Source organism: Pseudopipra pipra, chromosome 5 (assembly GCF_036250125.1).
Source record: "Pseudopipra pipra isolate bDixPip1 chromosome 5, bDixPip1.hap1, whole genome shotgun sequence".
Lineage (NCBI taxonomy): Eukaryota > Metazoa > Chordata > Aves > Passeriformes > Pipridae > Pseudopipra > Pseudopipra pipra.
In genome coordinates this window covers 15,989,671-16,015,025 of record NC_087553.1, presented here as the reverse complement: position 1 = coordinate 16,015,025, position 25,355 = coordinate 15,989,671, and the positions used below count along the sequence as shown (strand labels likewise).

At 39.7% G+C, this 25,355-nt stretch overlaps 2 protein-coding genes and 2 long non-coding RNA genes across 7 annotated transcripts in view; 2 read left to right on the top strand and 2 right to left on the bottom strand.

The window, feature by feature from the left end:
- Window positions 1-864: 864 nt before the first annotated feature.
- On the bottom strand, window positions 865-2,602 carry LOC135414194 (uncharacterized). Its single transcript, XR_010430618.1, has 2 exons — window positions 1,545-2,602; window positions 865-1,106 (listed from the first exon to the last, which is right to left on the bottom strand). It is a non-coding gene; the product is annotated as an uncharacterized LOC135414194 (long non-coding RNA).
- Window positions 2,603-2,775: 173 nt separating this feature from the next.
- Window positions 2,776-8,007, top strand: YARS2 (tyrosyl-tRNA synthetase 2). The gene is made up of 5 exons (XM_064654684.1): window positions 2,776-3,599; window positions 5,064-5,231; window positions 6,482-6,637; window positions 6,964-7,134; window positions 7,577-8,007. The coding sequence occupies exons 1-5, from the start codon at window positions 2,791-2,793 to the stop codon at window positions 7,734-7,736; spliced, it is 1,464 nt and encodes a 487-aa protein (XP_064510754.1). The 5' UTR covers window positions 2,776-2,790; the 3' UTR covers window positions 7,737-8,007.
- A 343-nt stretch (window positions 8,008-8,350) lies between these two features.
- On the top strand, window positions 8,351-9,079 carry LOC135414198 (uncharacterized). The gene is made up of 2 exons (XR_010430619.1): window positions 8,351-8,456; window positions 8,935-9,079. It is a non-coding gene; the product is annotated as an uncharacterized LOC135414198 (long non-coding RNA).
- A 2,911-nt stretch (window positions 9,080-11,990) lies between these two features.
- DNM1L (dynamin 1 like) overlaps window positions 11,991-25,355 on the bottom strand; it is a 36,191-nt gene continuing 22,826 nt past the window's right edge. For 2 of the 4 annotated variants that reach the window (XM_064654680.1, XM_064654681.1), the window contains 12 exons: window positions 24,697-24,828; window positions 24,231-24,437; window positions 23,911-24,031; window positions 22,413-22,568; window positions 22,217-22,306; window positions 21,209-21,301; window positions 19,357-19,413; window positions 18,105-18,182; window positions 15,689-15,856; window positions 14,933-15,042; window positions 13,951-14,110; window positions 11,991-12,881 (listed from right to left, as the gene is read on the bottom strand). In XM_064654680.1, the coding sequence (XP_064510750.1) occupies window positions 12,825-12,881; window positions 13,951-14,110; window positions 14,933-15,042; window positions 15,689-15,856; window positions 18,105-18,182; window positions 19,357-19,413; window positions 21,209-21,301; window positions 22,217-22,306; window positions 22,413-22,568; window positions 23,911-24,031; window positions 24,231-24,437; window positions 24,697-24,828 (1,429 nt within the window). In that variant the 3' untranslated portion in view covers window positions 11,991-12,824. The remainder of the gene's footprint in view (window positions 12,882-13,950; window positions 14,111-14,932; window positions 15,043-15,688; window positions 15,857-18,104; window positions 18,183-19,356; window positions 19,414-21,208; window positions 21,302-22,216; window positions 22,307-22,412; window positions 22,569-23,910; window positions 24,032-24,230; window positions 24,438-24,696; window positions 24,829-25,355) is intronic. The other 2 variants (XM_064654683.1, XM_064654682.1) reach the window with 1 other exon arrangement.

Below are 25,355 nucleotides of genomic sequence, written 5' to 3'. Positions count from 1 at the left end.
TTTATTTCAGAATGAGGTTTGAAGCACACAGACCCTTCCCCTTGCCCATCTATTCCACCAAGTGAAATTTTAACCTGACTACTAAACACTGACAAACTCTGTTCACACAGTGATACTGTGCTTTAGTTATAGTAGTACCACACAAAGCTCAGGTACTAATGTCAGACATTTACTAATCTGAACTTGGCTACAGTGGTTTTTCCCCTCCATGATTGTGTTTTTCACTGGCAAGCACATTTAATTTATAAGGTAGCTAAAATTTGTGTATTAATGACACAATTATTTCTAGTTTGCATTAAATAAGGTGGACTTGAAGACAATTGTAAAACATCAGACTAATTTTTCAGTTGCTGATCTCATTAGGCTTTTCCCCATGGCTGGCAGTAACAGTGGCATTTAAAGTATTTTAGTTTAATTCCAGAAAACAGTTTCTTTCAAACCTACCAACAGCCATGAGCATCCTGTCTACACTACTAGTTATGCAACTCTTCAAGAAGTAAGAATGTAGAACTACATGAGGGTGTAGAAATACAGGTAGAATGGACTCTCAAAGTTCTGCATTAAAGATTATAAACCGTGTTCATTTCTTGGCACTCAAACATTACCAAATTGAATTTTTTTTGTGAAAAAGTAAACATACAAAGTCTTAACATTTCAAAAAACAAATTAAAACTGTGGAAAGAAGAAAAGCTACTTACAGCACACAATAACATTTCCTCAAAAAAACTCTAATCTCTGGTATAAGTATTCCAGTTTCACAGACTTTCTTTCATACTGTCATACATTCCAAAATTTGAAGAAGTTGTGGGGACCCCTTCTCCCTGGACAGCTGCATTCTTTCTGAAAGAAACACTTATTATCCCATTACAGTTTCGAAAACCATTTTTATTTTTTAGTTCTGCCAGAGCAAATTTACAGCAGATGGTCCAGGGGCTTGGTCCCAGAGGAGAGGAAGGAGAAGGTGCCCTTGTAACTGATTCGGGGAAATGTATGTGGACACACATACATAGTAATGCAGTTGACATCTCTACTCTGCTATAAAATAGATACTTCCATCTGTCACAGTGCATACAACAGCATTGATTAACAAGTCTGAAGCCTTCCATCTGCAAAAGATTACACAAGTGGAAATTACCACAAAGCAAAAAGTAGTAAAAACTTAGCATAGGTGTCATTAAATAATTTCTCTAGAAAGACAACAATTAAAAATTAATTGAAAACTTTCAATTCGGAGCAAAAACAGCTCACTGTCCTCATTTTGAGCAACTTTTATATGATACAAGTAAGTACGGTCTCCACTTGGAGTTGACTGCAATTCTATGACTGCAACTAATCAGACAGTTCCTTATCTACCAAATCCATGTCTCTCAAATTTAGAGACGGGGATGTTGTGTGGGACAGTGTCAAATGCTTTGTGCAAGTCCAGATAGATGACATCAGCTGCTCTTCCCTTGTAACCTTGTTGTAGAAAGCCATCAAATTTGTCAGGCACAACTTGCCCTTAGCGGAGCCATGCTGGCTGTCACCATTCACTTTTCATGTACCTTAACATAGGATCCAGGAAGATCTGCTCCATGATCTTGCTGGGCACAGAGGCATGACTTCCTTTTTTCTCTTTTTAAAAAGGGGGGCTATATTTTCCCCTTTCCAGCCAGTGGGAAATTCACCAGACTACCTTAGCTTCTCATATATGGATAGCAGCTTAGACACTTCATCTGCAAGACCCCCCAGGTTCAGTGGATGCATCTCATCAAATCCCATGGACTTGTGCACCTTCAGGTTCCTTAGACAGTCTCAAACCCAATCTTCTCCTACAGCAGGTGGTTCTTCATTCTCATCCTTGCCTTGCCTTCTGCAGCTCTGGTGGTGTCACTTGCTAGTGAAGACTGAGGCAAAAAAATCGTGGAGTACCTCAGCCTTCTCCATATCCCAGGTAACCAGGTGTCCCATTTCCCTTTTGAGAGGGCCCATGTTTCCCCTAATCTTCCTTTTATCACCCACGTGCCTATAGCTGCACACCAACATAATTTAAGCGTCCTCTTCCCAAATACTCAAGCTACGTAACACAGCTAATAAATTCTGGTAATGCAGCTTATAAATTCTAGAGTCCATAAGCTCTAAAGCTCCAGTGCCACTAATTTAAGTATCTGCTACCTGTCCTGTCAGCCTCCCTACTACCAGCTGAGGGCCTCATTTCCCACGAAAGCATTTCAGCCTGAAAGCATCACAAATCCCGGTATTTCGGGTTGGGGAAAGGAACAAAAAGAAGAAGCCGAAGAGGAGAAGCCAACAACACGCGGCGTGCCTGTGCGAATTTGCTTTAATACCGTGGAGGAGAATCACCAGCAAGGCGTTCAAGCCATTCCCGACCATCCAAGGCTCCCTCCGTGCTCCCCCCCCACCGGGTCATGGCGGTGATCCCACGCCGATTGTTCCATCCCGATTGTCCTGTCCCTGTTACCCCCTCCCGACTGACCCACCCCGGTTGTCCCATCCCGCTTATCCCGCCCCAGTTATCCCACCCCGGTTGTCCCATCCCGCTTATCCCGCCCCGGTTATCCCACCCCGGTTGTCCCATCCCGCTTATCCCGCCCCGGTTATCCCACCCCGGTTATCCCATCCCGCCCCGGTTATCCCACCCCGGATGTCCCATCCCGCCCCGGTTATCCCACCCCGGATGTCCCATCCCGCTCATTCCACTCCGTTTATCCCACCCCGGCTCCCCGGGCGGGGCGGGGCCGGCGCCTGCGGGAGCCCCTCCCCGCGCGTTCCCGGCGTGCCCCGCGCGCGATGGCGGCCGCGATGGCGGCCCCGGTGGTGGCTCGGCGGTGCGGGCGGGCGGCGGGGCTGTGGGGTGGGCTCCGCCGGGCCCCGCTCCCGCCCCGCCGCCGGGCCCACGAGCAGCCGCGGCGGGCGCGGGGCGCGGGCGGGCTGCTGGCGGCGCAGTGCGAGCGCGGGCTGTTCCAGGAGGTGTTCCCGGCGCAGAGCGCGGAGGAGCAGCTGCCGGCGCTGCTGGCGCCGGGCCGGCCGCCCCTGGCCGCCTACTGCGGGTTCGACCCCACGGCGGACTCGCTGCACGTGGGGCACCTGCTGCCCGTCATGGCGCTGCTGCACTTCCAGCGCGCGGGGCACGACGTCATCGCCGTGGTGGGCGGGGCCACCGCGCGGCTCGGGGACCCCAGCGGGCGGGAGCGCGCGCGGGAGCCGCTGCCGGCCGGGACGGCGCGCGCGCACGCCAGGGCCCTGCGCGCGGGGCTGGAGCGGCTCTTCCAGAACCACCGGGAGCTGTTCTGGGACCCGGCGGCCGGGCGGCTGGGCCGGGCGGAGCTGCTGGACAACGCCAGCTGGCTGGGCCGGGAGCCGCTGCTGCGGTTCCTGGGCGGGGCCGGCGGGCGGCTCCGCATGGGCACGCTGCTGAGCCGGCAGAGCTGCCAGGCGCGCCTCCGCAGCGCCGACGGGATGAGCCTGGCGGAATTCCTGTACCCCGCGCTCCAGGCGTACGACTTCCTGCACCTGCACCAGCACCACGGCTGCCGCATCCAGCTGGGGGGCCACGACCAGATGGGAAACATCATGTCCGGCTACGAGCTCGTCACCAAGTATGGCGGGGCCGGGGGCGGTACGCGTGGTCTCGGTACCGGGAGACCTGCATCGGGAATAGTGTGGCCAGCAGGACTAGGGAGGAGATTCTCCCAGTGCTTGGCAGTGGTGAGGCCGCAGCTCTAGTGCTTTGTCCAGTTCTGGGCCACTCAGTTCTGGAAGGATGTTGAGGTGCTGGAGCGAGTACAAAGAAGGGCAGTGGAGCTGCCTGGAGGAAGGGTCTGGAGTGCATGTCCTGTGCCGAGCGGCTGAGGGAGCTGGGGCTGTTTAGCCTGGAGAAAAGGAGGCTCGGGGGTGACCTTGTAGCGCTCTACAGCTACCTGAAAGGAGGTTGTAGCCAGATGGAGATCGGCCCCTTCTCCCAGGTAACAAGTGACAGGACAAGAGGACACAGTCTTAAGCTGCACCAGGGGAGGTTTAGGTTGGACATTAGGAAGAAGTTCTTCACAGATGGAGTGATTAGGCATTGGAACGGGCTGCCCAGGGAGGTGGTGGAGTCACCTGTTGTTGTTTAAGGAAGGAGTGGATGTGGTACTGAGTGCTGTGGTCTAGTAGATGAGGTGGTCATAGGTTGGACTTCATGATCTCAGAGGTCTCTTCCAACCCAGTTGATTCTGTGACCAGAAGCTGTGCGACCTGGTGCTGACAGTCGCTAAAGCACCAGGAGCAGACGTCAACCCTCAAGAGATTTGGCCTTACATAAAACTGTGATTTGAGAGGAATAATTAATTGGCCTGACCATAAGCCTGACACATATGTACATTTTGGCCAGGGTTTAAGCGTTTTCTATGAATTGTTAATGAATTCTTAACAAAAAGGATGGATTTTTTATTAGTGGATCCAAGAACCAAAATCAAATATCCTGAAGTATGGGACAAAATCAGGACAAGTCCTCTGCCAGCACATGGATCCTGGTGTGATCACACTGAAGTAGAGGTAGTTGTGGTATATTGGTCAAGATTGCTCCATTCCTTCTCAGAAATAAAATGAGATGTGATGATGATGCACTTTTTGCTTATCCACCAAATTTAGTGCGAGTTTTAGAAGGTTTGCAGGAGTATAAATCAGTGAAGATGTGGTAATGCTTCTACTACGGGCTTGATTGTTACAAGACAGAGAATGGGCACAGAGGAGAAGCCTTACAAGTGTCCCAGCCACACCAGCAGCTTCGATTAGTACTCGGGGCAGAAGACAAGAGGTCGGGCACAATGAACTTGCTAATGCTGTTGCTCGTGTTGCTTTGAGTATGTCAACTTCTTTGATACACATAAAAGAACTTAAAAAGTTAAGTCGTTTTTTTCCCTAAAGCACTCTTTTCAGAACATCTGTTCGGGCATCTTCTGCTCCTCACTCCCACTGCTTTATATTAAGGATAGGACCTTGCAGAATGTTTGTATTTTAGTCAATTTTACCAAGATGTGATTTATTTTTTTTTAACAAGCAGTGCATCTTTTCTTTCTTAGGATGACAGGAACAGATGTGTTTGGAATTACTGTACCTCTTATTACCAGTACTACTGGAGATAAACTGGGAAAGACTGCTGGAAATGCAGTTTGGCTAAACAGAGATAAGACTTCTCCATTTGAGCTGTATCAGTTTTTTGTCAGACAACAAGATAACGTAGTTGAAAAGTAAGTTGTTCTTTATTTTGCTTTTTATCATTGTTTATAAAACCTGATCCTAACTGTTCTCTGTAACTGTTTCATTTGGATATGTGCAACACAAGCTCCATGTAGAAGTATATGTTAATTATAACGGTGCATTCATTAAATAAACAAGCATAACTGGTTCCTAAGTATATAGGATAGTGGAACCTGTCATATGCATAAGAAAATTAGGAGGTGGATGAACAAACAAGTGAAGCACTGGCATTTTGTTTGCCAGTAGGGTGACTCTGTCTTACAAGGTGTGTTAGTTTCTGTACTGAGCATCTCAGCATCAATCAAGTCTCTCCTGCTGATTAATAAGCAACTGCACTTAAATATATATTAATTACTACAAGTTTTGACTTACAATGAGGTATCCAGAAGGACCACATTCTAATTGTGAGAAGCTGCTTAACTAGTTATAAACACACAGAGTTCAGCTTTTAGAACTGCAACTGCATGACATTCAAATCTTAAACAGATCTGAATATTGCCTTGTTAAGAAAAGCCAAGAAATTAATATTTATGATTGTATTAACTGTAGATCAGTGATCTCCAAACTTTTTTTGATCACAGGCTCTTATCAGTGAAAGAAATTTTAAGCATTCACTCCCAATACATGTATATTTATTTATTTATTTATAGAAGTGTAGTATTACTGAACTTCTAATACTTTCTTCCTGTACCCCAGTGGTCTTGCCTACCTCCTAGGCTGCTGTCACCCCACTTTGGAGACCACTGGCCTAGATGAAAACATGCCTAGGAAGCAATGACACTGGCAGTGTCTTTACTGGCAGTAGTGCAAATAAAAAGGGGAGAAAGCTATTCCATTTTAAATTCTTGGCAGAGAGTATACAAGGAATATAAATACAAGTATACAAAGTAGAGGTTTTCAGGCACCAGTTTTGAGTCACTGTTGAAAGCAGTTAAAGCAAAAACTAAAGCAGAGGAGAAAAACATAATGAACAAAATTCATATACCTGGTTAAATTACTAGTTCCATAAACCTATTCAAAGCTAGTAGTAGTCATAATTTAGCCCACATCTGGACAAACATACCATTTATTTCTGTTCATGTACCATAACTCACACAATTAAGGATTAATTAAATATCTGTCATATGGATTTCTTAAATGGATTAAGAATCATTTTAGTGAGTTAATGAAGTTCAAATGACAAAGGCAGGAAATCTGTAATGATGGCTATACAAACAAATATTTTTTTCTCTGCTCACAGATACCTTAAACTATTCACTTTCCTACCTCTTGAGGAGATTGCCCACATCATGGAGATGCATGCTAGAGAACCTGAAAAATGGGGCCCTCAGAAACGACTGGCTGCAGAAGTAACCAAGCTTGTCCATGGCAGAGAGGGGCTAGAATCTGCTAAGAGGTGAAGTTTGTTTTGTCAAGCAGTTTTGTTTCAGATTTTTTAAATGGTAATGATTCTCTTTTCAGAGACTATTTAAATGTATTTACTTGTTGCTTAGATGTTAAAAGAGAAAAATGTAATAATTCTGTAGACTTAAAAATACATTAAGAATATAAAAAAAATCCGCAGGGCAGTGGGGTACAATAAAAAAAATGGGGGTGTATTTTAAGTAATTCTCTTAGTTTGTGGACTCAGGAGAAATTGGGGAGAGGAATCTGCTTGTTTGAATAGCACTTTGTGTGAAAATGAGTCTGGCTCTGTATTTTGAATGATCTTTGTTCTCACAGGTGCACTAAGGCCCTTTATTACAGTAGTGTGGAGGCTCTGGAAGAGATGTCTGACCTAGAGTTACAGGAACTTTTTAGACAAGCTCCTTCTGCTGAACTGATGCTTGAACCTGGAATGAGTGTTCTTGACTTGTGTCGCAAAGCAAATGCCATTCCAGATGGACCTAGTGGGTAAGTTCTCACCTGGTGCTCTACTTAAACAGTTGTAGCAGTCTGGGGTCAGAAGTTAAATGATCAGGACAGCCAAATCAAGCAGAAACAGGCTGTGATCTACACAGCAGCATTAAAAAGAGGCGAGCACACAACCTCATTCCATTTTGAAGTATATGCTAACACAGCCTATGTACCTCAGCTGTAAAATCTACACCTGATCAAGGGACAACCTAAAGCAACAGCCTAGGTTTCCCTACACCTATCAGGCAGAATTGGAGTAGTAGAGGCTAAAGTTAGTTTCAATCACTCTTGACCTGGACCGAAAATGAAGTGCAAGAGAATTAAAATTTACTCAATTATGGATCCAAGAAAAAAAATCCTTAAGTGGACTTTCAATACTTAATGGCAATAAGCAGTTTCCTTTTGCAATTACCATTTATTTTTGTTTTTTTTTTTTAAGGTACCAGAAAATTACAGATGGAGGAGTTTCCATAAATGGGAATCGTGTAACTAATCCTGAGACTGTTCTTATTCTCGGACAGCATATTCTCAAGAATGGAGTATCATTACTTAGGGTTGGAAAGAAAAATTACTACATTATAAAATGGCTGCAGCTGTGACAACAGAGAATCTCCCTAAAACAACAAGTCATTTCACTCTGTGGCTTGAAGACATACTTGAAGATGTTTCTGTCCTGTGTTTTACTACACAGCTCACAAACTGCCTAATACCATCGATTTTCAAAATGCACCAACAGAGTTCAAATAAGCAGCTGAGGTATACCAGTGAAGAGGTTTTAGATATTCTGTCTTATTCAAAGCACCATTCCTAAGAGGAGCTGCACAAGAAGACAATGAAAAGATTCACTTCAAAGTCCAGAGATGGAGATCTTTGGATCTCAAAGGAGGCTTCCCCTCCTTTAACAACCACGTGTTGGCGGAGAACAGTGGCTCGTTACTCCACAGGAGAACCCACAGCAAGACAAGCAAACTTGTCTTGCTCCAACCCAGGACTTCTTACAGCCAATGTGTGCTCACCTACCAGAGAAACCTGTGCCAGTGGGCAAGGACAACCAACCTGCAATCAACATGTTTGTTCAGAACAGGTTTGCTTTGAAAGACCCTGCAGGAAATTCACAATAAAGGAAAAGAATGATTAAGCACTAATAAGATTCTTCTTGGTTATGTATGGGGGCACATTGCACCAAAGCTTTCCAGCCTTCATGTGGGAATACACAGCAAAATCACTTTTTGAAATGTGGAAGTATAGAGCCTCTCAAAGCTTAAATCAACTTCATGAATCCCTTTTAAGCCTTCTGTGTGCATAGTATGACTTACCAGGTGAGTGACGCTCATTCTGCTTCTTGGTCCTCTGAATTCACTGGATACATCCCTGCTATCTGCCATCTTTGATAAAAGGCATATCCTGGCACTAGTTCTTTGGCCTCTACAGTCAGTTGCAATATAATATATTATACCACAAGATCTTAATCTGACCTTCCTGGATGTGGTCACTCAGCACCATCTCTTCTGCTGTCAGAATAAGTCATGGTAGTTCAGCTGGTTTAAAACCACCTGAGAGCCTATGAGAGGAATGGGGAAATTATAAATTATAATGAGACATCTCTGTTTCATAAAGAAAAAAAGTAGCTGAGTCATTTCTACCTTAAAAAAAGCACTCTATACATTGTCTTAGCTCCCAGACCACTTTCTGTTGCTTGTTAACTTTGGCTTAAGAGAAAGCATGTGGAGGAGAAAGGTGAGAAGGGAAGGCTAAGTGCATCCACCTAATATACCTGCCTTGTTTCCTAAACAACAGAAGCATTAGTGCAAATCAGAAGCATGTGGGAACAAACTACACCAATAGACAGCCATGTTTGCCTCCAGAGGAAAACAACAGAGCAGATTTGATAGTTTCTTTATGGCTGCAGGAAATAAAATCCCAAGAATAGAGAAATTAATAACGATTCGTGTCTGATCTCTTTCCTGCCTTTTTTCCCTGATTACCAAATGGTGCAGATGCACACATATACCCACTTTTAATAAGTTAGTAAAAGGATTTTATTCATTTTTACAAATACAAAATAAAAAAGGAGAAGTCACTTCTTTGCAGACAAGGTTTTTAGTAACACCCATAAATTCTTAAGAAATTTCGTCTGTGCTTCCTTTTGACCAATTCCTAGCAAACCAAACCCTTCCCTGACTCTTTCCAAAGAAACAGCTGCATACAACCACTACTTGATATGACTATACAAGGTTATCACACTTGAACACTTGGGATCAAGGATGACCAGAAAAATCAAGTATCCTTCCTTAGCCTGATCTTATTTATTCTATACCCCAAAACAGATATGCTCAGGTAATCAGAAACAGAACTTGTTCAAATGTGAACATTTGAACAATGTGAACATTAGGTAGTACAGAACGTTAAAGCATTTAAAATGGCTAGAAATGTGTGATTCTAAAGTGCAAAAAGTAATTTTTTTGGACAGGTAAACTCGAAGCTATCAGAGCATGAAAGCACCTTCAGTGCCACTGAGCACAAAACTATATTCAGCAGTTTTACACTTTGAAGAATCAATCATCTGGCTCTCACCTCAAAGCACAGAGTTTGGCTTGCAATAAAAAGCTCACACAGTGGAGATCCTTAGTAACTCCTGAAAACACCACCTACCCATCACCCTCACAGCTGAAGGATAAAACCATAGGAAAAAAAATTACTCAAGATAATTCCATTCAAATTACCAACAGGGCAGGGGCACAAGAGACTGGCAAGTTGTTTGCCCTGCTGTAGTCTATAAAGCATTGAGTAAAGGCAGGTTTTACACAAGGTCTGCTCTGTTTACTTCAGAATGAGGTTTGAAGCACAAAGACACCCTCCCCTTGCCCATCTATTCCACTACGTGAAATATGAACCTGACTACTAAACACTGACAAACTGTTCACATTGGTACACTGTGTTTTAGTTACAGGAGTACCACACAGCTCAGGTACTAATGTCAGACATTTACTAATCTGACCTTGGCTACAGTGGTTCTTCCCTCCATGATTCTTTCCCCACCGGAGAGCAAATTTATTTTAAGTAATCTAAAATTTGTGCATTAATGACAAAATTATTTCAACCTTAAATTAAATAAGGTGGGCTAGGAGGCAGCTGCAAACCATCATTTTAATCTGGGAGTTTTTTGTTGCTGACCTCATTAGGTTTTTTTCTGTAGTTTACTCATTATTTCTTTTACTGCTGGCAGCAAAAGTGGCATTTTAAGTATTTTAGTTTAATTCCAGAAAACAGTTTCTTTCAAACCTAGCAACAGCCACAAGCAGCCTGTCTACACTACTAGTTATGCAACTATACAAGAAGTCAGAATGTAGACTTGAACAAGAGCAAGTGCAAACTTAAGTATGGCTGTACAAATACAGGCAGTTACACTATTAACTAAGTCCTGTCACTTGAACTACAACTCAGTTCAAAACTATTTCTGGGATAATTCATTTTGTGTATTATCTGTTTATTAAATAACAGGATTGTTACAGCATGGACTTTCAAAGACTTGCATTAAGGATTACAAATCAAGTTCATTTCTTGGCACTCAAAACATTACCAAATTGAAACTTTTTGTGAAATTTAAAACAAAAGAAGTTGTAACATTTCAGAAACCAAATTTACACTGTGGAAATTTTACATGACATTACAGAGCCAGGTTATCACTTGCAAGAATTTCTTAAATAAATGAAATTCATTTGCTTTAGGCAGCATTTCAAAACTTACAAGTCAGATTACTTCTTCACAAGAGACTGTTGACTGAACTTTGGGAGTTAAAGCTTAGGTAGCAGTTCACTTATGGACGGCACTACCTTGTTGAAAACATACTTCTTATGTGTTGAAAGTAAAAGGTGATAGAGGTGTCAGGTGAATTCCAAACAGAAATGAAATGCTTTTGACAAAACTATTAAAACTTTCCACTGATCACCAAAGCTGATTACTAAAGTGGTTTGCACTTCAGTCACATTTCTTAAATCTGAGAACTACCATCCCTGGACACAATGCAAGAAGTTAAAATTACTTGCTTTGTATTCATTACATGTAATACATACACCGTGACTTTTTAGGCTGTTTAAAAATACATTATATATTTCTGTGTTCTGCGTGAATTATCTCAGATTATACAGAAAGTATCCAAAAGTTGCACCTGCCAGACTTGTGCTTATATTGATGCAAAACTGAAAATTACCATGAGAAAAATGCATTTTTAAACAGCTTCTTGTAAACTGAATTTTTAAATTTTCAATCTTTAGCAGCTTACAAAAGGAATTCCATTTCTAACTGATTAAAGGCAGAAGGAAGTGCATTTGGTAATAAAAAAACCTCATTATACTGGCCCAGTACCACAAAGCCATGGAGGTTAAGGGCAGTGTCCTATTTTTCATGCAAGTTGTGTTAAAGATAAAATATCAACAACACTAAACATTTTCACTTTATACAAAAAGAGTGAATTTGCTTGAAAAGTACATGCAAGTGCGCTGGCTGGAGTTTAAATAAATTTTTATTCATAAAAATTAAAATGTTTACTTTATAAAGGCTAGTGTGATCAATAGTTTTCTGTATGAATTATAATCAGAAGAAAAAAAAAATCAACTTAATTTCCAACCTAAAATTTCATTATTTTACGATTGTCCTCCAAAAAAAAAAAAGAAAGCACTACTTACAGCACAATAAAATTTCCTCAAAAGCAACTCTAATCTCTGGTATAAATATTCCAATTCCACAGACTTTCTTTCATACTGTCATACATTCCAAAATTCAAAGAAGTTGTGGGGATCCCCTTCTCCCTGGCCAACTTAAATCTGTTTTTAAAAGAAACACTTATTATCCCATTACAGTTTTGAAATCCGTTTTTATTTTTCAGTTCTGCCAGAACAAAATTTACTATGGGATGGTCCAGGGGCTTGGTCCCAGGGGGGAGGAAGGGGGAGATGTCCTTGTACCTGATTATAATCCCCAGCATTCATACACAAGCTCCAGTGCACATGAAAACCTTTGCACCCACTTTTTAGCAGGCTGCTATTGTTCACAAGCTCCAGGCTAATTCTTCCTACATGATACTCCATTAAATCAAGTTCAACGTTTTGTCTGCAGTTTAAACATTTGGGGGAAAAAAATAATGTGGACACACATACATAGTAATACAGTCGACATGTCTACTGTGCTATAAAATTGATACCTCCATCTGTCACAGTGCATGCAATATATTCATGAAAGGAAATACTCGGTGCTTTCTTCTCTTCACAGTATTTAAACTTCTATTGTAAAAGCAGCTTAAAACTATGCCACAAGACTACACCGGCCGTCTTAACCACAGGCAACCTGTTTAGCAAGTCAGGCACTGGAACTTGAACGTTTTTTTCCCCAAGTTCAAATGAGACTGTCACTGAGACAGAAGACTTGGTCTGCTTTAATTTGCACCAGAAAGCTGGTAAGGAAACATTTAGAGCCATTTATTATGTGGATTAAATACGACTTCTTTTGCAAAATACAGCATATTTTCCTGTTTGCAAATCAAACCAACTGTCTTTACATGAGCAGATTTACACAGTTGCAGTACACAGATAAGAGTTCATAAATAAAAATTCTACTCCGTATACCATGCCTAGCAATTTTCAAGCCAATGTAACCTCCAATGCATATAAATAGTGTGGCTGATACAGTCTTCACCAAAGATGTGTCTCACGAATCTCTGCAATGATCTGGCTGGCTCGCTGCAGGGCCTGCACACACAAACACACAGAAGCCAGAGCTGGTTAGTTTTTTTGTAGAGGTTTCTCAGGGAGGTAACAGCAGCAGTCTAGGAAGTGTAAAGTTAAAAACTTATTTTAAGCTAATCAATTTCATTATGAAATGAGTGGCAACCCATTAAATTTTCAAGAAGGGCAGGCTTTTTCAACACATACAATTTTAATGTTTTAAAACCTCTTCAAAATAAAAGAGAATCTGCACCTACTTTTTATGACTTTTACCATTCTGTAGCATTCATTGCAGTGTAGTCTGCTAAACTGCAGATTTAAAAACTCATAATACCAACTGATACTGACATTATTTATAGTATTACTCAAATTTGGAGAAATCTGAGCTATGAGTTTGTACGAGTGGTATGTCAGGGTATCCAGTCTCAAATAGGCACTTGTCTGACCACACTGCATATGAAAAGAAGCACCTCTTGGTACTTCTTCAGTGAGCTGAACTGGCAGAGGGACCTTTTTTATGCACCTGAATGCAAAGCAGCAGATTTCTGATGCAGGTGATGTGGACACTGACACACTACATAACTGAACAATGAAGAAATGAAGAGTTCACTATCATGGACCTGTCATCAGGACTGTCATACAGATGTACACAGTCACCAGAGGTGAGTGCAAACATTCCCACTGTTACATTATGAGGCACTGTCTAGAGACACCAGCCACTGGCCATTAGGCTCTGCATGACACACATGAATGGCACTTAAAACACTGTAAGCTTAATCCCCCAAAAGAGCACTACTTAAAACTACAGAATTAAATAAAAGCACATTTTTAAAACCAAATGTATAATGGAAGATAACGCCAGATTAGATCTTCTGCTTTATGCCAAAAATATAGTTTAAGTTACTTCTCCCCAAGTACTCAATCTACATAATACTTTCTGGTCACATATTAGTTTTAATCCCTCTAGCAGAGAGAAGTAATACATTGGCATATTCTTAAAAAAGCAGCAAAGAAAAAAGGAAGGCAAAAGTCTTCCAAAAATCTCACATTTATATGGTGAACTACTGCCATGAACTCCTGATCTTTTTCCTACCTTTAGCATGTCAGCTGCCTCTTTTCTGCGCTGTGCCATGTCCTCTGATTCCGTCAGAAGGTCATCCAACAACAAGGATTTATACAGCTGGCCTACCAGCTCACTCTGAAGAGTGTCCTTCACGTGGTTCACTAGAAAATGCATCACTGCCTTTGGCACACTGCAAGAACATAAAGATTATGTCTTTATTCAAAACCAGGTCTGCTCCAGATTGAAGAAGGTAGTAACATAGTACTAACACTGCAGAAACATTAAGGTAAACATAGCACTTCCCTGTCATCAAATACTAAAAATTATATTGAGGATACTAGTTTATTGGGTAGACTAAAACTTCCATGGCCTCTCTAATCTGCTATAAACTTTGGTTTCCAGATTCCTGTATTCCCCCAAAATTTCCCACATACATAAAAATCTAAATATATACAAAGCTAGGTCTTTCCACAAAGATACAAGCAAAGCAAAGGTTTATATCATTCTTTGTTAAAAGAAAGTATGACAATTTTTAAGCAAAATTTTTCTGCTGACAGCAGAAACAACTCTTTAAGCTATTTCCATTCTTATAGCCAACTACTGGAAAGGTCAGCCACAGTAGTTCCTATCTGACCTTCCCTTTTGAATGACAGGATGGCAAAGCTAAGTTCTGTCAGGGCTAGACAGCACCTAGAGTTCATTGCAATAATTTGCTGCAAATAATCCATCTGAATTGAAGCATCCTCCAGAAGAGCAGGCATCTCCTAAATAATTAAACCTTTTACTTAATATTATACAGAACTGAAACCATTAGAGAAAGCAAGTGCTTCTTCAAACTTCTTAGTTCTATGAAGGCTCAAGTTTTACTGCTGCTCTCCCTTCTAAAAAATAAATATATTTTCTTTCTTGTTACTAACATAAAAACATGATAAAAATAACAAGATTAATATGTATGACTCTTGAGATACCACAATATTTGTATGGTTTCAATATTTCTAGAAAGTTGTCTTACCTGTCCTGAATGTTCTTCCTGACAATAAGGAAGTAGGATTTAATAAGTCGTTCAATCACTTCACAATCTCGTTGCTCACGGGCAGAAAGTTTGCGTGCAACAGGTACAGGCTATGTAAAAAAATAAAACCCTCAGTTTACCAATTCTGCTCATTTGCATGTGTAAATAAAACTCAAACTGTGGAAACTAAAATAAACTATTGCTCTTTTAGTCTGATAGTTTGATAGACGTAACCTGTCTTGCAACAAACCTCTAATTCTTCAGAAATAAAACTGGAGACATATTAAAATCCAGATCTGTGAGACAAAGGTCAGAGGGCAACACTACTACATTTTTTTTAAAGCTCACTAAAGAAACTAAGCTCCAAACATAAGTATCTCCATCTAATTTAAGTTTTATCTTTAATTCATTCTTTTCCTCTAATATAAAAATTGAACTTCAGCAAAGAAGGAGCAGGAATTTGAGATGAGATTTGTTTCTCTACAAGAACGATCTAGACGAGTTCATTTGCACAGGATTTGCAAAAGGAAGCCAGTTATCCCAATCATAGGTTGAAACTGGGATAGGCAGGGGGGAGATGAAGGACTGAGCAAGGAGGAAAGCAGAAGAGACTGGCTAGAGATCCCTGTTGCTGTAATGGGAATTATTTTACAAAGATATCACATATTAGTAGCAAAGTTACAAGATTTGGAATTCAGATGTTTTCTTTGCTGAGCCTGAGCTACAAAGAACAGGTACTTGTCTTTCATGACTCACCACATCTAACAGGTTTACAGCATGTCCTTTTTGAGGACTAGCAGGTAGGGCTGCAGCTGGCTTGGATTTTTCCTCTGCTGATACCTCTTCTGCTTTTGAGGGTTTCAGCATTCCTCTCCAGTTGCCTGTCCCAGGCTCCTGAGATGTATCTGCTGCTCCAGGAGCAGCCTGCACAAACAGCACATTGAGAAAAGCATTGGAGAATTAGAACTTGGGCACTGTAAAGCAGTGTCTGATCAAATCACTACAGATAAGACTCAGTAAAAATGAGATTTTCATATGTATATTCCCACCATTCTGTTCTTCACATTCCCCACCTTTGTTCTCCCTTTGCTGCTTACAGCTGACACAAGGTCCCAGTAAAATGAAAGCTTTTAAAACTCATATTCTTTCAAATAATGGTATGAAAATGTCTCACATAGAGAAGCTCCCCAGCATTTTAAGGGTCTATAAATAACTTATGAAATATGGAGTGGTCTTCCTAAATAATTTGGCTTTTACCACTTTGACCATACATCCTTGGAGCAATAAAACCTATACTCTATCAGGATCATCCTGAAACTGTGTTTTGAAGATCACCACAGCTCTTGCAATACTTAAACTTAAATTCTTTGGTATTTTATTTAAATACAAACTGAAGTTTCTTACAATAAGAGCTAGAAAACATGCACATTTTTATTTCCAAGTACCACAGCTATGAACACATTTGTGCTGCCAGACCTCAATTTACAGAAGGCTTTTTGTACCAAATCAAAACTAAACAAAAATCTCCATCCTCTGGAAGTGAAGATCAGAGTTTGTGGGAAGTTCCAGAGAAAGAATGACTCGCTGATCTCCTGAGAAAAGGACATATCACCCAGCTCTTAAATATTGAGAATCACTGGGCAAAAGAAATATTAGTGGATGGTATCCACCATACGTTAATTAGTATTAAAAAACCCAACAGTTTATTTTGATATGGAACAGGAGCAATTTTTATTTCATACCTTTCCATAAGCCTAATATCTGTTCTATTTACTACTGTGCTTTAAAATCTATTGCTGTTTGAAAAACATTCAAGGCTCTGCGCTACTATTTATGTCTTCTTTCAGATATAGGAGGAAAAAAGCTAAATTTATCTATTGTGTTTACAATTAAACACCACAGGCTGATCTTAAATCTAAAAAAAAAAAAAAAAAGTGAGAAACAAAGCATAGAATATCAAAAAAACTGAATAGCAACAGTAGCACACTAAGAGGAAGCCCAGCTAAACTGTCCACATCAGAAATTTTATTTAAATTGCACAACTGTTCAGAGGCATTGTAGAATACACTATAAGAATTCAAATCAAACTCTGTTAATAAGAGAGAACTACTGACAAGGAAAGCTCCATTGCATTATTTCTGATTGCAAGACAGCTACTCAAAATGACAAAAATCCCTACGCCACTCTCGTTCCGTATTACTGTGGAGCCTGGTCTATCTCCAAAGTAGTTTCAGAAAGAAAGCTACACAAGAGAAAACATGAAACCAGCTAATACAGGACAGGTTTTATGGGAAATGCAAACCAAATCTGGCAGCTTCCTGGAACTTTCTAAGTCATAACAGTATCTTCACAGTAGCTCTTGATTTCTTTCTAATGTTTACAGCATATCAGAACCTCTAAAACACTGATGAAATAATAGTTAAAACTCTACTATTGACTAGATTTTGACTTGAACTACTTTGTTGAAGACAGAAATGGCAGCTTTGCATTAAAAGCTGAATGTGCATATGCAGTGAAGCAGAAAGCCTGAGTCCTCTTGGTACTCCCAATACACAACTTGTGACTTCCCATCTTTTCTGACTGCAAGCCAAAGCCATTAGCAAAAAAGCCTTCACAGTAATAATGAGCTGTTATTTTAACACAAAAGACATCACACCTGAAGTGTAAAAAAAACACTGCAGAACACATTTCACAAATATAAGTAAACCAGGGATTCAACAATTATGAGAAACAACACAAAGGAGGTTCAGTTTGAACAAAGCCTGTAAGGATTCCCTGCAGGAAGCAGGAAACTCACATTTTAGCTTATCTTCTGTCCTCCTTCTTTAACTGTCAACACATTAAAAACATGCAGTTTAACAACCATGCTGAACACTTTTGATTACAATACTGTTGCACCAAACAATCTATTGACAGTTTGAGGCAAATTATGCTGCATTCTTGCACCACAATATATTGCAACCAAGAGTTCAAACAGAAAGCAGTGACTTTGCCACCTAATGGCACATCTTTACCTGCCACTGCACGTGCTGAAATCAGCAGTGCCAAGTAGTCCACAGTGGGGAGGGAAACTGTGTCAGTGACAAAGCGCTAAATCCAAACTGCTTTCCTTTCTGCAGGGCACCACAACAGAAACGGGCATGCAGTGCTTAGAGGAGAAATCAAGACAGACCTTGCCATCAGCCTCAGCAGAAGCAGCAGTAACAGTCTCCTGGGAAGCAGGTGGCAATGCACCTGGAGCCTTAGTAGACTAAGGAAGGTAAAAAATGCAGGGAGGGGGGGAAAAAAAAATTCAACTGAAGACCACCAAATCTACCTAGCAAATTTCATACACTTTTACCTAAGTCTTTCAAAATCCAGAAAAGAAATATTTTGAATTTGCAAGAATAACTGTTATATAAGCAGAAAAAAAGCAAAAAAAGGGCATCTTCAAGATAGTTAAGAGACTTTTGAATTATCTGACCTTCAATTTCATTTCAGCTCCTACACTGATGATATAAAGATGAAGTCAATAAAAAGAAGGATCAAAGAGCACTGAACGCAATCTCTAGATAGCTACCCTAAATTCCCAGTTCGTCCATCAGTTGTCTTATACTGAATAAAGCCAGTATTAGATCCATTCTGGAACTTGGTCTCACTTTTAAAGCTAACAACCTTAATGAACCAATTTCTATCAGCTGTAGAAACTCCTGTTACAACCTTGTGAGGAGTTTAAACTATGCTCTGTATCTTCGAATACTAAATACTTCACATAATGTTAAATAACTGTCTAAAATTCCAGCTTATTGTCAGACCACTCTTCTACAGCCAGACAACATTTTCCATGACACTTGGTTGGTTCTTCCACACATGTATGTACCTGTCATTGCACTAATCCAAAACCTGGTAAAATTAAGCAAGCTCCAGAGACAGAATACAGAATACTGAAAATGTCACCTCCACCATCTTCTCTCAAAGAAAGCAAGGCTGCAATAACTTGCAGTTTTAAGGGTGACTTAAAAAAAAATCAAAAAGCAACCACAAAGTCATTATGCTGGCACACTGGATACTTTAAATCATTTGTTAATCTTTAGAAATTAGTGTATCTCAGCTGTAAACTTAAGCGTGCAAGTTCTGACCCCATCTTTAACACCTGCAGGCATTTTACCCCTTACCTCAGATGACCTTCAAGTAGTAAGTGTAACATTAAATTTATAGACAAGTCTTCAAAAATGCCAGATTTAAAACCTCCCAAAAAATTGCATCTTTATAAGAAAATGACATTCTGCTTTTATCTTATGAAATTGAAGGAAAAAAAGTCAATACTTGGAAGCTCCCAAGACTGTTACTAGGGTAGCATATCAAAGTTTCCAATACTTAGATTGGATCAAGGAGAATGCATTAAACTATAAATGAATAAATAAAAAAATCCAACATTTACTTACCTTGTCTCGTGGCACAGCAGAAGGCAATTCCCGAGCTAACCTGTTACGCCTTTGTTCCTTTAAAAACAATCCAGCAAGACCTCAATTATGTATTACTCTGTATCAACACATAGGCAAGATTCATATTTTACAGACTTAACATTTTAGAGACAAAAACTAGTAATTTCATCTCAACCAGTGTCATGCAGTAATACTATGGTCCTATGAAACCTTGGTTATTTGGATAAAACTACTTTAATTACCTGGTCAAAACGAAATTCTCATTATAAAAAGTTTTGCAAAAATTTTTGCAACAGGCTCCATAATCAAAACCTGAGCCTTTAAAAAACAACATCAAAGCTACACAATTTGGCTCAGCATAAATACCCCTACAGCTCTCACTAAACATTAAATATTCAAAGTAATCTAAAGGATTTGATTCCATGGCCAGCACATGATTAGCCCAAGGAAAGAAGGAGGCAAAATTCGCTTCATAGCAAAACAAGATTTGAAGCAACTAGGACAAAAAGATCTCATTTTTCTTGAAATTAAGAATTGATTGTCCAGTAAGTAAGGTTAGGGTGTTTTACATGGTTTGGTTCTTCAAAAATTCCATGTCCTGTTCAGAAAAATGTTAGGAAAGAACTAGTTTCAGTAACACACGATAATACAATAATTTTCTTGTTCAACTTCACAAAGTCTTGACATTTGTACTCAAAGCAGTTTCCATACACATTGTTTCAGAACTAGATTAAAGAGCAGTCTATCAAGGCAAATTCAATTGCATACCCAGTTAAAACAAGATTTATGCAGAGAAGAAAGTAAAAGATTAAAAATAAAGAGTTTAAATTTTAACAAACATTTAAAAACAGAACACTACAAGAGCATGTAGTGACAGAACAAGAGAGAAAGGCTTCAAACTGAAAGAGAGTAAGTTAAAACTATATATTAGGAAGAAATTCTTTACTGTGAGGGTGGTGAGGCCCTGGCACAGGTTGCCCAGAGAAGCTGTGGATGCCCCATCCCTGGAAGTGTTCAAGGCCAGGTTGGATGGGGCTCTGAACAACCTGGTCTAGTGGAAGGTGTCCCTGCCCATGGCAGGGGGGTTGGAACTAAATGATCTTCAAGGTCCCTTCCAACCCAAATCATTCTATGATTCTGTGATATAAAAACAACGTGTTGGATAAACACAGAGTGAATTAGCTCTTAGCCAGATGGATGAAATATTGCAACGAAATCAGATTGGAAGAATCCATCCAGCAGAACAGTTCTAGAACTGCTTGTATAGGATGATGACAGCAACAAGTATTATTAATCAAAGCTGGGCTTGAAAAACAGAAGAACTACTGATGAGAGGCTGATGGAGAAAATGTCTTAGGGAGACTGAAGTTTGGTAACACAGATTCATGAACAACGCCAAGAGCAAGCAGAAATTAGAATCTGAACAGACAAAACAATACTTGTATTATCCTTTCACAAATGAAAGGAACATTATTGATACATTGTGTCAGAGACAAAATGCAGTTACTTCAACATTAGGTGGTAGTTCACAACCACAGTTTTAAATTTCCTCTTACAAAAATTTCATTTAATAGCCAGTACTCAATTAGGTGCCTGTCTTATTTTCCAGACTGAAAAACAGGCAGAATTCTTTCAATTAAACATCAACCACTGTTCCTCAATGTAATAAGCAACAGAAATCTAACAAATCCACAGATCACAAGAGTATACACCATATTTGTAATATATCACATTTTTATACCCCAAAATGTAGAAATGTGCTTCAATGAAACAACTTGAAGCATTTGTTATCATTTGTTATTTTATCAATTTTGCTTTCATTTAAAGTAGTCAAAAAAATGTATTTTCTCACCTCTATGTTGTTATTCATTAAACCACAGGCATCAGCAAAGTCTGGATGTTTGGTATTGATATAAGCTAACTCAATGGCCACAAGATTATGAACCTGCAATGCAATGACATTCACAGTTCAAAAATTCTGTTGGCAAATCTAATGCTAGTGAGGAGCAATGATCTACAGTGCTGGGAAGTGTGGTCTAACTGTCCATAGCAAAAGCCATTCTCACTGCCCAAGGACACTTAAGTTCTGACCAGAAGGCAAGAAGAGAATTCATTTATTCATCACAATTCATTCAGTCCTTCAGCCACATGGGATGTTACATCAGTTTAACTTGTTACCTTCATCAAGCTAACCCCTCTTCAGCAATAAAAAAACCAAAACTCAACAATCTAATGAGTGTAAACTATATAAAAAACACAGATAACATGTGAACCAGTGGGAGATGACTCACTAGGGGGGATAGTGAGCATACAAAGCAAATTTTGCTTTTCACATCAGAGTCAATAACTGAAACACTTTGTTTCCTCCCCAATAAGCAGTCCAAATCAGACTTTTATATTAAAACATATTTACTCAAAGCTAGAAGTTGAATTTTTAGTTCTCACTAGCTAAAGGGCACTACAAGTCCCCAAAACACACAGAATAAGGTCTATAATTTAATTTTCATCACTGCATCCCAAACTTCACAGTTAATGCACAGCTTCTGTTAGAAGGGAGGGAAATACACTATATCAGAGAGACTAGGAAGTGTAGAATTGAAGTTTTAGTAAAATTCTTTTTGGGAAATTGTCAAAGGGGACAATAAGCTGAAGAGGAATCCCCCCACCCCTTTGCTTTTTCTGAATCAATATTCTAATATAGAAGAAGTTTCAAATCATGTAGATTTAAATAACTAGCTATTTAACAAATATAAGTTAAGATTCCTGTAAAGACCTGGGTTCCTGACACTACAAACAAAAGCAACAAGGCTCCAAAAACCACACATTTTTACCAGCAAAATTAGAGTAGATGGAAAATTACCATTTCATTTGTGACAGGAAGTCTTCTACGCAAAAGACAGGTTACTACTTCAACTATGGCATCGTGCAATTTAGGAAACCTCAGTAATTCCTGAAAACAAACCAAAAATTTGCTTGATATGACTTCCCGAAGTTCTTAAGCAAGTGGGGGGACAAACCAACGATTACAAACCTAATTCTAAAACGTGCATTTTTACCTGGGTACTGTAATTACTACAATGCTGGATAATCCTCTGCATTTCTTCATGAACCAGCTCCACACAGCGCAGGCTGGGCTCTTCTAAACGTTTGATTTGCCTTTTTACCAGCAACTCAAATGAAACTTCAGGAACAAACAAGGCAGGACGGGGACCCTGGTTCAAAAGGAGGGAAAAAGCTGCTAAACTGTGAATTAAAACAAGATGCATTTCTAAGCAGCATCTGATGAAGCCCAGAGTAAATCAGGTCACAGTGCTCACACCCAACACTCAGAACAGGTCTCAAGATCTGTTACAAGAATAATTAAAAATAAAAGCTATAAAGTTGTTATCTTTAAGACAAACTCTGTGTTAAACAATGATTAACAAGCATCCTTACAGAATCTTGGGAGATTTCCAGCTACTCCTGTCACCCTAGGCTTACAACTCTGAACAATTCTTTTCACATTTGTGGATCCAAGTTTAATTGAAATTTATTATAAAGGCAAAGACATTTTCTTATTAATTTTGGAGAGAAATATTGCCATCATTTATTTGACACTCCTGGGCATACAATACCACACCAACAAGATAGGTGGGTTTCAGTGTCACTGATTTACAGAGTTTGGGATAATTTCATTTATCACCATACAGATTAATGCCTAGCTACACACAAAACATTTTTTATCTGAAATTTCTTTTTTTTTTTTTAATTAAATGAGCTTAAGAAACACAAAGATGTTATATGTCACATAAAAACATGACTTCTTTCTTGTTACTAAACACTATTTTTTAATTTTACATTTATAGAAGGATAGAATATGCACACAAATCATTGCTGCAGAGCACCTCACAAGCTCCAAGACCATGCAGAAACCTGACTGTCTATCCACACCCAACAGGACACAGCACAAAAGCAGACTGACATGTCTGACACATAAAGTCAAGCTCTAAGGAGTGAACATTCTATATATAATATTCTACAAAATTTAAAAGTGAGCTTACTGTGTTAATTCTTAGCAATACCAATTCCCATATTCTCAAGAAACCAAATCTGTCATGCAAACACTGAACCATTGCAAAGTTGTGTGCCTTATACGGAATTAAAACATCTGACTGTGTCCTAGCCCATACATCTCAGACTGAGTTGTCATAACTAACAGAAGTGCTAAATGCAATATAAGACCAGAGGCAGTCTTCCATCACCATTTCTGTAATATATAACAGCTTCAGCACAGAGCTGCCAAAGCTGGGCCTGTGCTTTATTTCAGCCTGTAAATAACAGCAAGAAGATGTAACCATTCACATTAAACTCATTCCATATAGAATAATGTCTCCAAATTTGGATATTGTAATTTTTCCACTTAAAGTACTAAAAAATCAGGATTCAGCCTCTTTATATTAACTCATTAAGCTGAGATCTTTAATTCACAGGACTGAAGAAGCACAAATTTGTTGAAATCTTATCTTCCTATCCAACATACAGCCACAGCACTTAGATATACAGAAGAACACTCACGGTAGCATTTCTAATGGCAGTCAGAATATCAATTGTATTAAGGCCACCCAGCGGGTCAACAGATTCCAAAGTTCTTCCAAAGGTCTCATGAAAAATATAGCAGATTCTGGCTCCACCACATCTGAAAGAGTAAAATAGCAACTGAAGCAACAAACAAGAAAAAAGCTCTAATTGCAAGCAGTTTTTACAGTTGCTTGGATTCAAAACATGTTTGAGTCTGTTATGCTCCAGTGTAATACTATTGCCAGTGAAAGCCAGTAAGAGGCACTGGGTCAATCTAACTACTCAGTCAGTATTCTAGGAAAACATTTGATACTTACAGCTCTGAAGTCTCTATGTACTTTGCTGTTCCTTCAATAGTGTTACAATATTCTGTGGCAAATTTGGTAATAAGCTGCAATAAAGTAGCACTTTTGTCTTCAACGGGTTCTCCATAGCTGTTCAGTAGAGACTGGTACTGAGCAGCTAAAACATTAATTCTGGTTTTCAGTTCTGGCAAGCAATCCCTGATATGATGCATCAGTAGTCTAAAAATAAAAAACAGTCCCTCATTAGCAGGAAGGAAAGGTTTCAGTATTATTATCTCCATCAGAACAGAGAAGAGACAAAAATAATCACCAAAGGAAAACATTTACTCAGAAAAATTACAGTAAATTCAAAAACTGAGAATCAAAGTTTGGAATCAGAGGTTTCCTCAATGCTCTACAGCACCAAAAGAGAAACTAAAGGTAAAAAGAAAGGTCTGCACATATTTCTAACACATCAGTTTACAGGTTAGAGTAATACCTGTTCAATGTTCTAGCAAGATACTTGGTTCCGTTTCGGTTGGCTAGGGAAGGGTACTTCTTTTGGAGAAAACCATACTCATCACGAATGGAATCAGCCACACTCTTCTTGTTGTTAATGTCCAACTGACTCCTGAAGGGAAAAAGCAGAGTTGCACACCGGTTAACAGATGCAAAGTAAAAAAAATTCACATTTCTGCTTGTCTGGACAGGACATCTAACAACTGATTTTTTTGCTTTACACACATAACTAACCTTCTTTAGACTTCAAAAGGTTTAATTTTTGTTCCATGCAGCATAGTCAACAAATCAGTATGGGGAGCAGTTGTACACAGACTAAGCAATGCTTTTACCAAAACCACATGAGATTTGGCCTTGCTAAAGCAAAAACTGAAGTGAACAGTGCTGTAGCCATATGCAGTTAGCACTAATGTACACGGGGGGATCTGTACTGGATCAGTGCTAATGTGAACAGCTGAGCAGAAGCGTTCCTCAAGCTGAAGAACAACAGTGGAAAGAAGTGCTGACACTACAGTTCTTTTGGAAGAAGTGTTTCTACTCCTTTCCAAATTAGCAGCTGGTTGAGTGGAAGAACAAAGGCTTTTGAGAAGCGAGCAACAAGCTCCTCGCTTGCTTATTCAGTTTATTTCAACACTCTCA